At 42.2% G+C, this 18,434-nt stretch overlaps 1 protein-coding gene across 2 annotated transcripts in view; it reads right to left on the reverse strand.

Moving 5' to 3' along the window:
- Window positions 1-18,434, reverse strand: part of Cntnap5 (contactin associated protein family member 5) — a 915,960-nt gene that overhangs the window by 495,995 nt on the left and 401,531 nt on the right. For both annotated transcript variants that reach the window (XR_008217835.1, XM_052736717.1), the window contains exon 5: window positions 4,010-4,213. Coding sequence is in view for 1 of the 2 variants with exons in the window: in XM_052736717.1 (XP_052592677.1) it covers window positions 4,010-4,213 (204 nt within the window). In the remaining variant the exon portion in view is untranslated. The remainder of the gene's footprint in view (window positions 1-4,009; window positions 4,214-18,434) is intronic.

Raw genomic sequence — 18,434 nt, forward strand, 5'->3', positions numbered from 1 at the left:
TATGCTGAAGGAAGATGGTGAAATACAATGGCAGAAGGACATTACATAGAATGCCAAGGCATAACTCCATAGGTTAGCTAGGACCAGAAAAGCATGACTCTGTTGCAGTTTTTTATTATAGGCAGGACTCATAAGTGCTCTCCTAAAGATGCAAGTGAGAACACTAGAACAAGGGAAGTGATTCCAGCTGGCTTGATCCCACCCCCACACCAGCTGCCCTCTCAAAAAGACAGGCCAAATCTCTGGGTATCACTAAAGCAAGGAAGTACAAATCTTTGTCTTAGGACATCCAGTGTGGGTTGCTCCATCCTTGCTTATTACTGGTGTTCAACTCCTGTGACTTTGCTACCATATAAAGGTGTTCTCATAGTGAGTTTATGTGACATGGTTTAGACAGTGCATGGGTGCTATGTTTTAATTAAGATTACAAAGCTTGGAGATAAGTAGAAATATTTTTAAACCAGGGACTGACAAGTACAACATTTAGACCAATAGTGGTAATCCCATTGCTTAGTTGCTGATAGGTGATAATTAATATTTACTGACAATTTTACAGGATCTAGAATCACCTAGTAGACAAACCTCTGGGCATGTCTGTGAGGGAGTTTCTAGACTGGGTTGAGGTAGGAAGACCCATCTTAAATGTGGGCAGCAAGTTTTCATGGACTTGACACCAGGAGAGAATAGGGAGGAGAAAGTTTGGTGAGCACTGCATTCATCTCTTTCTGCTTTCTGACTGCAGATGCAAAGGGACCAGTGGCCATAAGCTCTCTTTGATATGTCTAACCCACCATGATGGACTGAGCCCTTGAGTTATGAGATAAAATAAATCCTTCCTTCCCTCAGTTGTTTTTGTTGGGTATTTGGCACAGCAACTGGTAATCGATACATAGTTTAACATATGCTTATTTCATAAGTTGCAGAATTTATGAAGTCAGCCTGGGATGCATGAGACTTTGTCTCCCAATAAAATAAAAAAATACTGTATAGGACTGTCATGTGACATAAAAAATATACATATGCACATATATATTTAAGTGCCTAGATTTAGACTCTCAAAAAGTAGAAAATTGGAAAGAAATGCCTTTTAGAAGACTTGATGATTATTCTCTAAATACGTGTTAGTTGGCTTAATTAAATGCCTGAAATTCGAAGGAGCTATAAAATGAATGGTCACTGATCTCTTCAGAGTTTGAGAAACTCACCATTGTCTTGATAAATTGTCATGCAGGCAATGACTTTAGCTTTTGAACCCTGCACCTAGCCCCCAAAGGACACCCAACTATGCTAGTTTTCTATGATAAGATTCTCACTGTTCTACATCTGCATGTGCTGGAATCACCCAACATTCCACTTCAGTTCAAAGACATTAAACTCTTGTAAGGATGAGTAACCTGCATGCTCTGTTGATGTCCTGTTCAGTACTTAACAACAGATCCCCAGTCACACAATTCTTCGACTCTTTGATTGTCCACCTGCCTGCATGGTTCTTACCTTTTTATTTCTATAGAGGGCAGATAGCCATGTGCAATTGAAATGAAACCCTTGAATGCTGGGATGGGAGCCACTCTACCCCCATGGACTGAAGAGGGAAATCTCATGCCTAGTTAGTAATTCTAAAAAAAAGTCTGTGCTCCACCCTTGGAAAGTAGGACGATGGCAACTACCTCGTGAAATTTCACCACAGAACCAATTCTGCCTTCAAAGGACACAGCACTGATAACTAGATAATACAAACTGCTACTTGAACAACAGTGTGCTATGTATGTCTCCAGTTTACCCCTTTCCTTTCTTTCTTTCTTTCTTTCTTTCTTTCTTTCTTTCTTTCTTTCTTTCTTTCTTTCTTTCTTTCTTTCCTTCTTTCTTCCTTCCTTTCTTTCTTTCTTTCTTTCTCTCTGTGTGTGCCAGAGGTCAATCTCTAGTGTTCTTCAATTACTCTCCACCTTATTGTTTTGGAGTTTTTGTCTATTTGTTTGAAGCAAGTTCTCTCACTGGCTTAGAACTCACCAAGCAGGCTATGCAGATGTCTAGTGATCCCAGCGGGCCTATGTGTCTCTGCTTCCCAAGTACTAGGAATACAAGCATGCATACCACGTCTGTTTTTTTATGTGGGTTCTGGGGATTGAACTCAGGTTCCTATACTTGCATAACAAGAAAGTTAGCAACAGAGTGATCTCTCCAGCCCACATTTATTATTTCATCTTCTGTGTTAGGCATCAATTATATGAAATAATCTTGGAAATCTATAGGTTCTTCCTACTTCTTTTCCTTATATTCACCACGAGGATGCTTGGCGTTGTCACTGAAGAAGGACCAAAATTAAGACCTACATTGTTTGCTGTTGGGAGTGAGGTTGCCCAATGGAGAGTCTCATGTTCTTTTCCTGATGACTAAATACAGCTTGCTCTGATGTCACCTGTGTGCTTTGAGCTTGTTCCCAGTATTTATATTTATATTTATCCTTCTTGCCTACTTGATAGTAAATATAAATAACAACGTACTTCCTCTCCCTTATATGAATAAATATTAAGTGGGAAACAGGAAGGGATTTTCAGACAAAGCAGCCTGGTTGAGGCCCAGAAGGTTAACGGCATATGCCATAGAGCCTGATGACTTGAGTTCGATTCCAGAGATCCACTTGGAAAACAGGGAGACCCAACTCCTTCTAGTTGTTCCCTGACCTTTATACTGTGCACACTATATAACCACATACAAATAAATGGATGTCATTAATTTAAAAAGCCACTTTCTTCTCCCTCCAGCATCTGTCTTTTCTGTTTGGATTGTCTAGAGGAGGGCTCCATTGGTTGTCTTCCATGTTCTGAAGAACTCAGCACCTACCTCCTGTGGCTTGCCTAGTCATTCCTTTCTTCCATAAGAAGGCATAAAAGGCTCCCTCCTTTCTGTTCTAGGGTGAGAAGTTGGGTACCATGAAAGTAGACCTACTGGTAGTGTGGGAAGCCCAGGGAGTAGCTCACCCACAGAGGTAGGCAGCACCCTGCCACAGGGAGGCAAAGGTACTCTTCACTAAATCACCTGCCATCCAGGTCTCAGGCTCATTCTTCCAGGCCAGGCTGTCTTAACAAAGGAAAGCCTAGTGACTTAGGTTTTCCATTCATACATTTTACCTCCCACTAAGAAGAACAAAATGATTACATGTTTCTCCTGGCAGTTTTTTTAAAATGTGCCTAATCAGCTCAAATATGAGAAGCTCATTATAATAAGTACATGTTTAAATTTTTTTAAGTTACTTAAAAGTTTGAGTTCTGGAAAAATTCATGTTAAGTATGCACATTAACAGATATTTAAAACTTATACTGTTGCTTCCCTTATATAGAAATATTGTCTTTTATCACAGAATGATACCTCTGGCAAAAAATAATGAAAATAAGTGCTGTTCGACCCGCATAAAGATGAAGTATCTGAAAATAAGTACTGTTCTAATCCCATAAAGACAAAGGAAATAGATCGCTTAGATAGTGCTCCAGTGACTCCATTTGCTCAAAGATGCACCCATGCATGGTATAGTGACCTTGTGCAAAAATCAGGGAATATGAACACCTGCAGACCTGAATTTGAATCCCTAGCACCCATATCCTAAAATGATATTATTAATAATAATGATAATAATAACAAAGTAAAATGTGTCTATGACCGTGAGTACTTAGCCCAATGATTGAAATAGGTGGATCTTAAAGAGCTTGCTGGCCACTCAGCCTAACCCCAAACATAAGCTTTTGTGTTGATAAGAGATCTTGTCTCAAGGCAATAAGTTAGAGAGAAAAGGGGGATATCTAGTGTTTTGCTTTCTCCTTCACATATGTGTGCACATATATGCAAACCTGTACATTCATGTGCACACAACACACACATGCCAAAATCAGTGAGCTACAAGTTCAGTGAGAGACTGCTACAAAAAAACAAGTGGGGGCGGGTGATAGCGGAAGACATCTGAGCTTCACCTCTGGCCTCAGCAGTCCTGAGTACATATGCACAAGTCTGACCCTACCCAGGTTCAGGTACAGGGCTAGCCTGCCCTTCTGGAGCTCCAGGGTAATATGGTCTCCACGTTGTCCTTCTCCATGGAACAGAACCCCATCTCCTTGCATGCTCTTGAACTTCAGGGAAATCACGTCTTTGAGGGTGCTCATCATCTTCTGATTGAACCTGTACAAAAGCGAGCTCCTGCCGTCAAAGTCAGCAACATCCGATTCTGGAAGCAGAGAGAAGAGAGAAAGAAATATCAATGTATTTCCTCATGTTATTCTTGCTTTGCATCTTTGGTGCTGCTCAGTTCACAGGAATGTTCCTGAAATCTTGAAGATCTCTTATAGGGAGGCACATGGAGTAGAACCAACCTAAGTAGAATACAAGGAACCATTCATTTGTAGGGAGTGGACACACACCACACTGAAGTAGAAACTCCCATCTGTGATCATCAAACAAAAGAAGAGATGATCGGCAACAGGTCCTGGAAGGGAGCTGACGCATAACTCCTTCCAATGGGAAATATGAAGTAAGAGAGCCTCAAGGCCATGGTTGTGCCTACAGACAGAAGGGATAGCATTCAACAGAAATAATACAATACATGGAGTCTAGATATGATTGGGGCCTTAGAGGAAATGAGGGGTTTGCTTTAAAGCCCTGGGTGCTTCATTAATATAAGAATAAGAAGGAGATATAATGAGAGAGAGAGAGCAATATATGCTGCTATGCATAGGACGCTGCCAAAGGCCAGAGGAGCCTCCACAGAAAGCAGCATTTAGAGCTCTCATGAAGGAATCTGTCTGAGGAGTCTTGGACCCAGCCTTGGAACAAATGGAAGGTCAAATATTTTATAACCTTTGCGGGTAGCAGACACACTGCTTCTTCAATTCTCTGCCCCAGCAAGAGCAGCAGCGAGCTGTGGCCTGAGTCGGGTCATGTAATCCGGGATAAAGGAGCAGGATCACGTTCTAACAGTGATGTGCCAGCCCGTGTTTGAGGAGGCAGGTTGACAGTGCCACAGGCACCGACATCAGGCTTTTGGACCAGTGCCTGTAACTTCTCATGATTTCCCCTTCTTGCTAATTTGAGTCTGACATTTAGGGCCATTTGATCTCTTCATCCTAAGCTCCAAGCTGGAGTTGAAAAAGAGTCACCCTTTATTTCGACAACTCTGGTTGAATAATTCAGTCTTTTCCAGAGCCCTGTGCTGAGAATTCCAAACGTTCTTTGGGATCTAGTCAAGAAGAATAGCCAGTGTATGGAGGCTGAAAATTTGAACATAGGAGTATTGTGGTATATATGCCTCGTTCTGGGCTGATAATGTACTATGTTTCATATGTTTCATGCAAGAACATTCAGTCACTATTATTATGTTTATTTTGGCATTTATTTTTATCTGAGATAGTTCTTTAGTTGGGACATAAACTTAAGTAAATGTATGTGATAACATGAAATCTCTCAATATGTACATACATTGTCTAATGTCAACTCAGAATAAGCATATCTAGTTTCTGAAACACAGGCCACTTTGTTGATTAGTATGGCCTGTTTCCTAGGCACACAACATATTCACCCCATTATGATCTCAGAGTAGAGATTAGCTCAGCCTCATAGCCATGGCAAATGCTGCAATATAGAGGTAGCTAGGCCGATGATAATGTGAATGGGGCTACTGACACCGCCTAATGACTGGAAGGAGGGGAGTGCACAGGACCCTCACCTGGAAGTGAAGCCATTATTCCTTTCTGCCCTCCCCAGCTGGCAGTGACCTTGTGAGACTCGAGTGTGTGGGGAGTGGAAGGGTAGGGAAGGGGACTCTGTGTGGCTTCCATGAGGTTGTCATCCACAAGAGGGTGAAGAGGCTGCTGTCCTCTCCTGAAGTTCCTTTAGTTAATCCCTCACCAAAGCTCTGTAAGTAACCATAGTCTATTTGTTTGTCACATTGGGCTTTTATGGGATTCTTACTTTGCTCTGTCTTCTATGCACTATCTGGAGTGAACAGACATTTGTTCACATCTTCCCAGGGACAGCTAACACAATAATTATGAATTATAATTGTGAATCTATCTGGCACACTATCATCATATATAGAATACCAGATCTTTATTTCATCCAACTTCAAATTAGTATCCTTTCGTCCCCATCCCTTTGTGCCAACACCAGCCTTTAAATCTCAGTTCTTTACTCTCAACTTTCTTGAGATCAACTTGGACAAATTCCATGCATGATATCATGTAGTATTTGGCATTATATACCAACTTCATTTCATTTAGCATACTGTCCCCCAGTTCTGTTAGTATGAAAGCCAGAAAGAGAAAGTCAAGAAATCGTGATCTAAACAATTTATGAAGATGTGTATAAACAAACTGATAAGGGTCTGTCAAAATATCCAGGGGAGAAATACTTGAGTGTGTGTGTGTGTGTGTGTGTGTGTGTGTGTGTGTGTGTGTGTGTGTGTGTATGTGTGTGTGTGTACACATTCATATACATGTATAGGTATGCAGATGCATTTGGATATGCATGTTGATGTCTTGTGCTGACACTGCATGTCTTCATTAATCACATTCTACCTCATTTTTGTTGTTGTTATTGTTGATAAAGAGGCTCATAGTGCCCAAGCTGCTCTTGAATTCACGACACTGCCAAGAAAGACATTGAACTTCTCATCCTCAGCCTCCATTTCCTGATTGCTAGAGATATAAGAGTGTACCATGTACTTGGTTTTACACAGTGCTGGGATCAGCTCCAGACCTTCTAAATGGTAAACACACTCTCTACTAACTGAACTGCCTCCCCAACTCCCATCTTTCACTGAACCTGGTTCTCAGCAGTTCAGCAGACTGTGTGGCCAGTAAGCACCAGGGATGCTCTTGCCTCCATCTCAAAGCTGAGATTACTGAAGCATGCCACTGAGCTAAGCTTTTTATATGTGTGCGGAATTCACGACACCATGCTTGTGTGGCAAGGACTTTGTCACTGGGCAACCTCCACCACTCCTTGGAGAATTATTGTAGATTACTTTCACATCCTTTCACTATTTTTATTACAAAAAAAAATTGTACTGTAAAATGTTATTACTTCTATTACACAAAAAATGTAAGACTACTTAATTACAGCTTGGAAGGGATTCATCATATACCATCTTAGCAGGGTGAACAAGAGGTGAAGGGCTGTGTGGACAGGATAGAATTATTCTTATTTAAAATCCAGAAGCCACAAAAACTCAATTTTCCAGCATTTACTAAGCAATTAAAATTCTCAGATTGAGTATTCATAATGATAACAATTATTTTTTCCTGTTAAAGGATATAGAATTATCCTTAATAAATGAAATTTTGAGAGAAAAATCAAGATTTTCTGTAATTACCTTGAAAGTAAAATTCCATAATTTACTATTTACATATACAGTTTTATAAACGTCCCTGGTGACTCCATTTTGTTAAACAAAACCGACAAGATTCGGGGAGTTTTTCCTAATCTCCTGTGCTCTTCAGAACCTTCTATTAGATGCCAGCACTACATCTGTGCACACTGTGCCCACTGGCCTTCTAGCTGAACCGGTGGAGCTCTTGACACTGTTGCCCTCTCTTGCACAGTGAACAACATCATAGCTACACAGAGCATGAGTGCAATAGCTTTTCAGCTTGATCACCTTTGCGATTTCGTCTCCTGAAGACTTAACTTCATCCATAAGACATATACATTAGAAACACGTAAAACATGTCCTTTAGCAAAAGACCCTTCAGGGCTGGGAAGATGACTCAAAGAGTAAAATGTTTGCTGTGCGTGAATGAGGACCTGACTGAGTTCAGATCCCCACCATCCCTTTAAATCAGCCAGGAGTACCTGAAATCCCAGAACTACGGAGACAGAGACAGGTAGATCCCTGGGGCTCACTGGCTAGCAAGTCTAGCCAAATAGGCAAGCTCCAGGTTCAATGAGAGACCCGTTCTCAACAATGAGGTATGCATGGGGCTGGAGAAAAGGGTCAGCAGTTAGGATTGCCCATTGTCCTTTCAATTCCCAGCACTCACATGAGGTGGTTAATGGTTGAGTATGACTCCAGATCCTAGTCACCCAATGCCTTCTGGACTCTGCAGGCACCTGCACACACATGTGCACATATGCCCCCCAAACATATACTCATAGTTAAAAGTAAAATAAAAATATTAAATAAATGACTGTTCAGAAACTGAGGAAGGCACTTGATCCAACTCCACACATATGCACACCTATGTGAGCATGTGCATGCACACACAAGCATGAACAAAGTGTTGAAAGAGTCCAGGCAAATTAAAAGAGAAGACTTGGAGGAGACAGTTACGATCATAATACATTGGAGACATGCTTGAAATTATCAGAAAGTAACCAAGGAAATAAATAAATAGATAGTCCAATAATTAATTATGCTAACACAAGTCACCTGATAACACATTAAAAATTAATACCATCTTACCAGGCACATTATTTGTTTTAAATCAGGATGAAATCAATTATCAATTATGATTGGGTTAAGTAGAAGGGTCTTGAGTTCATGAACTGATACTATTCCTATACCAAATGGTGCTGTTTTATTCTGGTGTCATGTTTTACTGCCCAGTGTGTGCCAGGTTGAGCTCAAGCTTCCTACTGAGCCTTTTTGCCACTTTCTCCAGTGCTGTTGAAATATACCACCTGTGCAGGTATGTGTATTATGGATTTCTTCTCTCTTCTGATTGCTGTAATCCTGCCAGTGTGGCAGCAATTGAAACTTTACTGCACCCATCAGTTCTTGGAAAGGTGAATGCAGGGTGAATATATACATAGGGAGACTGACCAGTCTCAAAAGGGAAAGCAAGGCCCAGATGTACAAAGGAAGCATCAGTATGCTGGTCCTGAATAGTACACTTGAGAAGACATGAACCAGTGTCACAGGGAGGAGTGAGCGGACAAAGAGCACATGAAGCTCAGTGATCAGACCAGGCTGTGGATGGCAAGAACTCTGTTGCCAGCATGCTTACTTACTACAGGCCATGATCACACCTAATCAGTAACTGCAAATCAACATTGTATTCACAGGTGCATCTGTGGTGGTATTGTGTTCCCCAAAATATTGTGTACCCTAATAAACTTATCTGGGGTCAGAGACAGAACAGCCACTAGATACAAAGGCTAGAAAATGGTGGCACTCACACCTTTAATCCTAGCACTCCAGAGGTAGAAATCCCTCTGGATCTCTGTGAGTTCAAGGCCACATTGGAAACGGCCAGGCAAGGTGACACATGCCTTTAATCCCAGAAAGCAAGTCTTTAATCCCAGGGAGTGGTGGTAGAAAGCAGAAAGGTATATAAGGCGTGAGGACCAGAAACTAGAAGCATTTGGCTGGTTAAGCTTTCAGGCTTCTAGAAGCACAGTTCAGCTGAGAGCCATTCGGATATGAGGACACAGAGACTTCCAGTCTGAGGAAACAAGATCAGTGAGAAGTTGGCCAGGTGAGGTTAGCTGTGGCTTGTTCTGTCTCTTTGATCTTCCAGTGTTCACCCCAATACTTGGCTCCGGGTTTGATTTTATTAATAAGACTCTCTAAGATTCATGCTACATGTATCAGTCCCACCTGCATGAGAAAATCCAGTGTTTAAACTACGTTCCCACATCATGGAGAACATCGCTACACTAGTGTGTCATTGCCCAACACTGTGTTAAACCTCTCCCACATCATCCTGTTAAAGGCACAGGTCTGAGTTCAGAGGGTGCCTGATTCCAAGCTTTTATGTCCCAGGACAAAGTATTACACCAGGGACACATGGCTAAAAATTGAAACAGTTTGTTAAGAAAGGGAAAGCACTCCTGAGGGTGAGAGCTGGCTAGTGAGCAGAGGGAAAAGCATGTGTTCAAAAGCCCTGGGCCAGGAGCCACATGGCACTTTCTAGGATAATTATACAGCACCTGTGTCCCGTACCTTTGTAACATGCACTTTTCTCGAGCATACTCTCCCTGTAAGACAGCCAGGTGAGGAAGGGACTCCAGTCCTCCTGTGCCTGCTGGCTTCTTTCCTATGTTAATCTTGATGCTGCATGTACCATGCCTGTTCTCTTTCCACAATCCTACACTGGAAATCTGGGAATAGACAATCTCAGTAGAGTCTGACACTGGTCAGGCCATGCTCTGTGTGTGTAGTGGGGAAACAATGATGGACGAGTGTGGTTTTGCTTTTTGGAAGCCACAGAAGAATTCTGGAAGAGGGCTGACTGAGTGCTTGAGTGGATCAAACACATACAAACCATAGACTTTATTTCTTCGCAGATTTATGCACAGTTATACACTTGTTTAAAAACTAAGTGTTTCCAAAACTTAAGTCCAAGTGGATCAAGGACCTCAACATAAATCCAGCTACTCTGAACCTGCTAGAAGAGAAAGTAGGAAGTAGTCTTGAACGCATTGGCATAGGAGATCACTTCCTAAATAGAACACCAGTAGCACAGACACTGAGAGAAACAATCAATCAATGGGACCTCTTGAAACTGAGAAGCTTTTGTAGAGCAAAGGATACGGTCAACAAGGCAAAGAGACAGCCTACAGAATGGGAAAAGATCATCACCAACCCCACATCTGACAGAGGACTGATATCCAGAATATATAAGGAACTCAAGAAATTAGACATCAAAATGCCCAACAGTCCAATTAAGAAATGGGCTATAGAACTAAACAGAGAATTCTCAACAAAGGAAACTCAAATGGCTGAAAGACATTTAAGGAATTGCTCAACATCCCTAATCATCAGGGAAATGCAAATCAAAACAACTCTGAGATACCACCTTACACCTGTCAGAATGGCTAAGATCAAAATCACTGAAGACACCTTATGCTGGAGAGGATGTGGAGCTAGGGAACTCTGCTCCACTGCTGGTGGGAATGCAAGCTTGTACAACCACTTTGGAAATCAATATGGCGCTTTCTTAGAAAATTGGGAATCAATCTCCCCCAAGATCCAGCTATACCACTCTTGAGCATATACCCAAGGAATGCTCAACCACAAGAGCACTTGTTCAGCTATGTTCATATCAGCATTGTTTGTAATAGCCAGAACATGGAAACAACCTAGATGCCCTTCAACTGAAGAATGGATAAACAAAAGGTGGTACATATACACAATGGAATACTACTCAGCAGAGAAAAACAATGACATCATGAGGTTTGCAAACAAATGGATGGATCTAGAAAAAATCATCCTGAGTGAGGTAACCCAGACTCAGAAAGACAAACATGGTATGTACTCACTCATAGGAGGATACTAGATGTGGAACAAGGATGACTGGACTGCTACTCACATCACCAGGGAGGCTACCTGGAAAACAGGACCCTAAGAAAGACACGGGGATCGCCCAATGACGGAGAAATGGAAGAGATCTACATGAACAACCTGGACATGAGTGGGGGTAATGAAGGGTGAGGGTCGAGGGAAAGAGAGCTTGGGGGAGCAGCAGAACCCAGCTGGATCAACAACAGAGAGGGAGAACAAGGAATAGGAGACCATGGTAAATGAAGATCACATGAGAATAGGAAGAAGCAAAGTGCTAGAGAGGCCCACAGAAATCCACAAAGATACCCACACAACAGACTGCTGGCAATGGTCGAGAGACAGCCCGAACTGACCTACTCTGGTGATGGGATGGCCAAACACCCTAATTGTCGTGCTAGAAACCCCATCCAACTACTGAGGTATTTGGATGCAGAGAGCCATGGCTAGGCCCTGGGTGGATCTCTGGGAGTCCAATTAGCGAGAATGAGGAGGGTTTATATGAGCGAGAATTGTTGAGACCAAGGTTGGATAAAGCACAGGGACAAATAGCCAAACGAATGGAAACACATGAACTATGAACCAATGGCTGAGGGATCACCAACTGGATCAGGCCCTCTGAATGGGTGAGACAGTTGATTGGCTTGATCTGTTTGGGAGGCATCCAGGCAGTGGGACTGGGTCCTGTGCTCATTGCATGAGTTGGCTGTTTGAAACCTGGGGCCTATGAAGGATCGCTTGGCTCGGCCTGGGAGGAGGGGACTGGACCTACCTGGACTGAGTCTACCAGGTTGATCTCAGTCCGTGGGGGAGGCTTTGCCCTGGAGGAGGTGGGAATGGGGGGTGGGCTGGGGGGAAGGTGAGGGGGGCTGGAGGGGGGAGAACAAGGGAATCTGTGGCTGATATGTAGAACTGAACTGTATTGCAAAATAAAAATAAAAATTTAAAAAAAAATATTTAAAAAAACTAAGTGTTACACACACACATACACACACACACACACACACAATTTTGCTATTTTTTTTTTACATCTTTCGCTTTTCACTTCATTTCAAGCTCTCACATTGGAGTATCATTGGCCACTAGAACTTTTTGAATTCCTGAGTTGCTCAGTCAAGCTCTGCATTCTAGAACTTTCTTTTCTCCAATAACTTCATGGTCTCCCCCTCATTACTACCTGTCCCAGCTATAAGATCCACATTCTCCTTTCTGAAGTTACTGGATAGCCTAGAGGGCCAATTGATGAGATTAAATGACAGAGAAACTGTGGGAAGCCCACAGAGGCTTCCTGCTGAGAACTGACTCAGGGTCAGAGAATCTGAGCTTGCTTTACCCAGCAGGGCTACATAGGAGATGATTTGGCCATGGGAGTGTTTACCAGGTACTTGGAAGGGTCTATACTTGGCTGTACATTGTGATTTGATTTTACAATGGGGAGGTCTTTTGCCCTTCCCCTTGGCATTGTTATAAAAAGCCCTTTTGAATAAATGAAGTGACTTTTGGGTATTGACCCAGGCCCTCCCAAGGCTATCCTGTGTTTTCATCCTTCTCTTCATCTAGGTCTCTCTTTTTCTCTGGTATTTTCTCATCCCTCTCTCCTCCACCTAAGAACCCTTCTAAAGGTGGGAGCAGGTTGAAGCTGGTCGCTCCACAGGCTCCCACAAGAAACTCATTAGCTCTAAGGAAACAGATCTGCATGCAGTTCATAACACCTAAGGGTTACAGATCAGATATACTGTATATCAGATATTTACATTATAATTCATAGCAGTAGCAAAATTACAGTTATGATGTAGCAATGAAATAATGTTATGGTTTGGGGTTACCATAACAAAAGGAACTGTATTAAAGCCTCACAGCATTAGGAAGGTTGAGAACCCCTGACCTAAAGAAATCTGAGCATCTGGTGGAGGAGAAACAAATGTACATAAATGCTTCTTTCTGGTTCTGCAGCTTATTACCTGGGGGTTCCAGGAAGAGCTCTCGACTTTCACAAATTATGCTTCTTTTGATTATTTCATGAGGTCTATGGAAGTTTAGCCTGCAAAATCACTATGACAATTATAGAATTATAGACACCTACATGTGAAAATACATTCAATATCATCTCATCTTGTTATTAATCCAGAGGATATTTCCAGTGGAAAAGATTGTGTGTGAGAGGTGAAGATGGTATAAAGACTGGTGTGAATAAATTCTGAGGGAGTTCGGAGTGGGGAAGCCTTCATAACTTTTCAAAATTCTGAGTATTCAGCTGTAGTTGGGACATCTGTGTAATCCTGTTTGCCAACCCCCATGGCTCAGGAGACATTGCTGTAGAGGGAGTGGAAAGAGTGAAGGAGCTGAAGAGTGTATGAACTGGACTCTCAAAATCATACTGTCTTAAAGACATAAGAATTGAGATACCGTTTTTCATCCTGGAAGAAGTCTCAGACTGAAGAAGTAAAAACTCTTAAGTCTCAGGAAGTTCCTGAAACTTACAAGATTCATAAAGTTCTCTTCAAGGTTATATAAACAGTAAAGGCTGCTGAGGAGAGATATTCTGATCTCCAGGGCACTCCAGGGATGCAGCTTTGGAGATTTGTCACCTGTGTTGTTTCTGGTGATGCAAAGACAAATTGTGATGAGTCATCTTCACTCTTATAATTAATTCCTCACTCATGCTCCATAAGTAATTCCGACAAATGCATGGGTTTTTTAAACTGGGCTATGGTACAATCTGTTTTTTGGACTATTTTCAATGCCCTGTCTGGTATGAATACATAGTTGCATCTCCCTAGGAAAAGTCATACAACAAATAGTAACACAAGACAATACTTGTGAATCATGGTGATATGATTATTTGCTGACTTGCCACATTAACTGCCCCGCCCTTAGGTGCTTGGTGTCCATTTACACTGAAGAGCCTACTTCTGTATAGACAGTGGTTCCCAACTTGTCATGACCCCTTTGGCAACTCTCTGTCTCCAAAAATATTTGCATTATGTTTCATAACAGCAGCAAAATTACAGTTATAAAGTCACAAAGAAATAATGTTATGGTTAGGGGTCACCACAGCATGAGGAACTATATTAAAGGGTCACAGCATTAGGAAGATTGAAATCTCTGCTCTAGAGGCTTGTTTGCCACTTGACCTGTAGTGCCTGTAGTGTCTCTATATTTGCTGACTCTCACAGCAATGAGATGCTCCCTTCATTGAGCACAGATTCAAACTGGTAGGATGGCGCAAGCTTTTCTCCAACACCACCAACATTTATCAACAGAAACATTTTGCTCATCCAAGAGAACTCAGCCAAACACCCTGGACATTTGCAATATTAATTAAGTTGCACATGGATTGAAACAGTCATTTCATAGATGGAGAAGCAGAAGTTCGAGAGAAGTTTTGAAGAAGGATTAAGTGCACCCCCTGAATACTTAATCCCTTCTCCACACACCAGGGAGATGTTTAGCATCCCCAACGCCACTTGGATAAGCAGCTTTAAATTAGTAATAATGGCACATAATTTTTACTGTTAATGTTAAACAAAAAGAGATACAACATACATTAGATTTTCATCATTGGATGTTATTATGCCTCTGTTCTGATTGCCTTGTTTGGACTTTAATTTGCAAATAGGGTCCAGTTATTCACATTAAAATCTTTACTTGTATTGTATACATATCGTGGCAGATTCTCTTTAAAATAAGATAATAAAAAAATACATATAACATGCCAAAAATGCATCCAGTTTACAAATGAGCTCTTATTTTTAACAGTTTTTGTTGTGTGAATATGGTTTGCACACTGTATCTGCATGTGCCTGTGTGCATGTGTGTATGTATGTGTGTGTGTGTGTGTGTGTGTGTGTGTGTGTGTGTGTACATACAGGTTCACATGTGCTGTGCAGTTATGTGCATGTGGAGGTCAGAAAACAGCTTTCAGGAGTCCATTCTCTCCTTCCACCTTTTATGTGAGGCAGGGTCTTTTTTATTGTTTCTACATCCAAGATGTGCACTCCAAGCTGTCTAGCTCATGAGCTTGCAGGTAGTTTTCTCTGTTGCCAGTTTTGCTGCAGGATTGCTGGCATCACAGATGTATGTTCCCATATTTGGCTTTTTACATGGGTTCAAACTCACATCATCAGGTTTTCATAGCAAACACTTTTACCTACCAAAGCATCTCCCCAGCACCAAAGTTACTGCCTATCAAGGACACCAAGATAATAATTGACAGAACTAAATATGCCTTCACATTCTCTCACAAGTCTGCAATGGCTTATAGAGATGTTGTACCCTAGATTAAACAAACTATCCCTGGGGGATTAAAAATTGTAGTTAGTAGCATGTATTTTACATCACTTAATGGGCTTTATAGGCCTGCGTGATCTAGATTTTGTTCCTTTGAAATGAGAACGTAAAGACTCAGAAGATCATGCACCTGCTCACAAGCATACACAAGGTAATGAGTTGTTTGACACTGAAGACAAGTTTTGCCTCATTAAATAATGGGGGTGTTTTAAGGATTGCTTGAGAGATAAAGAATTTTGTGCAGATTGAAGAAAACGTACACTACAAAACTCAAAGTGAGCCAAAGAATAAGTGAATATTAGCTATTAAGTATATGATAACCAAGCTACAATCCATAGACCCAGAGAAGCTAGGTAGAGAAGAAGGCTCAAGAGGGGATGCATGGATCTCCCAGGAATGTGGAAATAGAATAGATTTTGCATGTGGACTGGGAGCAGGTGGGGACAGGAGTGGGAGGTATCAGGTAAGGAGGGGAGATGGGATGGAGGGAGAGAATTCTGGGACAGTCATATGGAATTAGGGGATATTTGTGGAGCTGAGTGGAAATCTAGTGCAGTAGAAATTTCCTGGAAACTATGAAGGTGGTCTTAGTAAGGACTCCAAGTAATGGGGGATATGGAGTCTCCACTGGCCATCTCTTATAGCTGGCCAAGGTTCCCAGTAGCAGGACTTGGGTGCGTTCAGTTGAGTTGTTGGCCAAGGAGGTCCCAAGTAGATCCCCGAACAACATAGGCTGCTGCTAGGATAAAGGGTTGCTCTCTGCAAATAGACAGCAAGGCTCCATTGTTGAGGACAACATCCACATACCTCATTGAACAAGGAGATTTTGAGCTGGTACCTATATGGAGCTGTCACTCCTATGTTCTAGTCTCTTTGGTACAGGAAGATCCTCAACTGGCTACCTAAAGAAAAACATGGACACCAACCCAGCAATAAAACTGTTGACCTACAATCTGTCCTGCCTGGAAGATGTACTGGGGCAATTATGTTACAGAACTTGTGGAAGTGGCCAACTGATGTCTAATTTGACTTGAGGCCCCCTGTAGGAGAGGAAGTCCATGTCCTGCACTGCTTTGATATCCAGGAACTGGAGACTAGATAGCCCAGAGACCTAGGGTAGAGCCAAACATGACTGACCTAAAAGAAAAATTAAAGAAATGATTTGACTTGTCCAGTCATCATCAGAGAGCCTTCTTCTGGCAGCAGATGGGAGAGGTTGCAGCTACCCATAGTCAGATATTATGTGGAGAGTCTAAATTGGAGGCCTTCATCAGGTCCCTCCCCTCAAAGCTCAGGGTGGAAAGACTGTAGGAGTCAGAGGGGATGGAGGACACCAGGAGAACATGGCCTACTGAGTCAACTAAGCATGGCTTATACAGGCTCATGGGGACTGAAACAGGAAGCAGGGGGCATGCATGGGTCTGTACCACATCCTCTGCATAGATGATGTGGCTGTTGGCTTGGTGTTTTAGGGAGACTTCTAACTGTGGGACCTGGTGTATCTTTGACTGGCATGCCTGCTCTCTGGAATCTTTTCCTCCTGTTGAGTTGCCTTTTTCAGTATCAATGTGAGGGCTTTTGCTTTGTCTTACTGTATTTTGTTTTGTCCTCTTTGGTTGTTGTCTCTTGGAGACCTGATCTTTTATGAAGGGAGACAGAGGGGGAATGGATTTGGGGAGAAGGGAGGGGGAGGGGGCAGAACTGGAAAGAGTGGAGGGAGGTGAAACTATGCTCAGGATGTATTGTTTGAAAGAAGAATCTGTTTTTAACAGAAAAGAAAAGAGGACAAATTAAAGGAAAGAGGATGGCAGGCAAGATGGTCCAGCCAGTAAAATGCTTTCTCTGTAAGCGTCAAAGTCGTGTATAATCCCTTCAACACACAGAAATTAGGGGAGGCAGAGTAACCAAAGCTGTTCTCTGACCTCCACATGTCCATCACAGTATGTGCACATCCCAAAACATAATCACACATGCATGTGTACACACACACACACACACACACACACACACACACACACACACACACACACACAGTTTTTAAGAAAATTAAATAGGATATTTAGGGTGGATTTTGTGGTTCCATGGCTATAGGCATGGGTTCGGGTCTGGAGAGTTAGTACCCACAGTAATTTCCATGTTTTCATGACCTGGAACAAAGAAATGGACTGGAGACAGGTAGAGTGCTAGAAGCAGATACAGGTTATGAAGGGAGCACTTTGTAGAGTGGGAGTTGGCTAGGAAGCTAAGAAAGACAGAGGTTTGATGGCAACTGATCATGAGGATTGTGACACTGTGTGCTGTTTACAAAGGACCGTTTTCTCCTGAATTCATGTACCACACAGGATCCACCCCTTGTATAGAACATTTGCTGGTGGAGGTGTGGAATGTTCTAGTCACCCATATGTCAATCTTGATACCTTCCCTCATTTCTACTCTCCTGATGCCTACTAGGTCCCTGCTAGGTCTCTTTCTTCTAGCTCACTTGTATGGTCTTATTGATCTCAGACATTCTTGGTTTATACTTGATGTTTTGTTTTGGTTTTGTATTTCTTTTTGTTTCTTTCATGTGTTTGTGTGCATGCCTGTGCATGTGTATGTGTGTGCATGTGTGCGTGTGCATGGATATATAGATATTGGAAGGTCACATATGCATGTGCAAGTATGTGCCCAGGAAGGCTAGAGGTTGATGTCTATCTGGCATCTTCCCTCATTGCTCATATCTTATTTATTGAGGCAGTCCCTCACTTGAACCCAGAGCTCAGTGACAGCTAGTCTAGCTTGTCAGCTTGTTCCAGGGATTCCTATATCTCTACTTCCCAAGTGCTGGGATTAAAAGTGGAATTCTGCACCTTCCTGGTATCTTTGTGGGTATCTGGGGTCT

This window comes from Peromyscus californicus, unplaced genomic scaffold, assembly GCF_007827085.1.
Source record: "Peromyscus californicus insignis strain IS unplaced genomic scaffold, ASM782708v3 Scaffold_14__1_contigs__length_90479793_seg_2, whole genome shotgun sequence".
Classification (NCBI taxonomy): domain Eukaryota; kingdom Metazoa; phylum Chordata; class Mammalia; order Rodentia; family Cricetidae; genus Peromyscus; species Peromyscus californicus.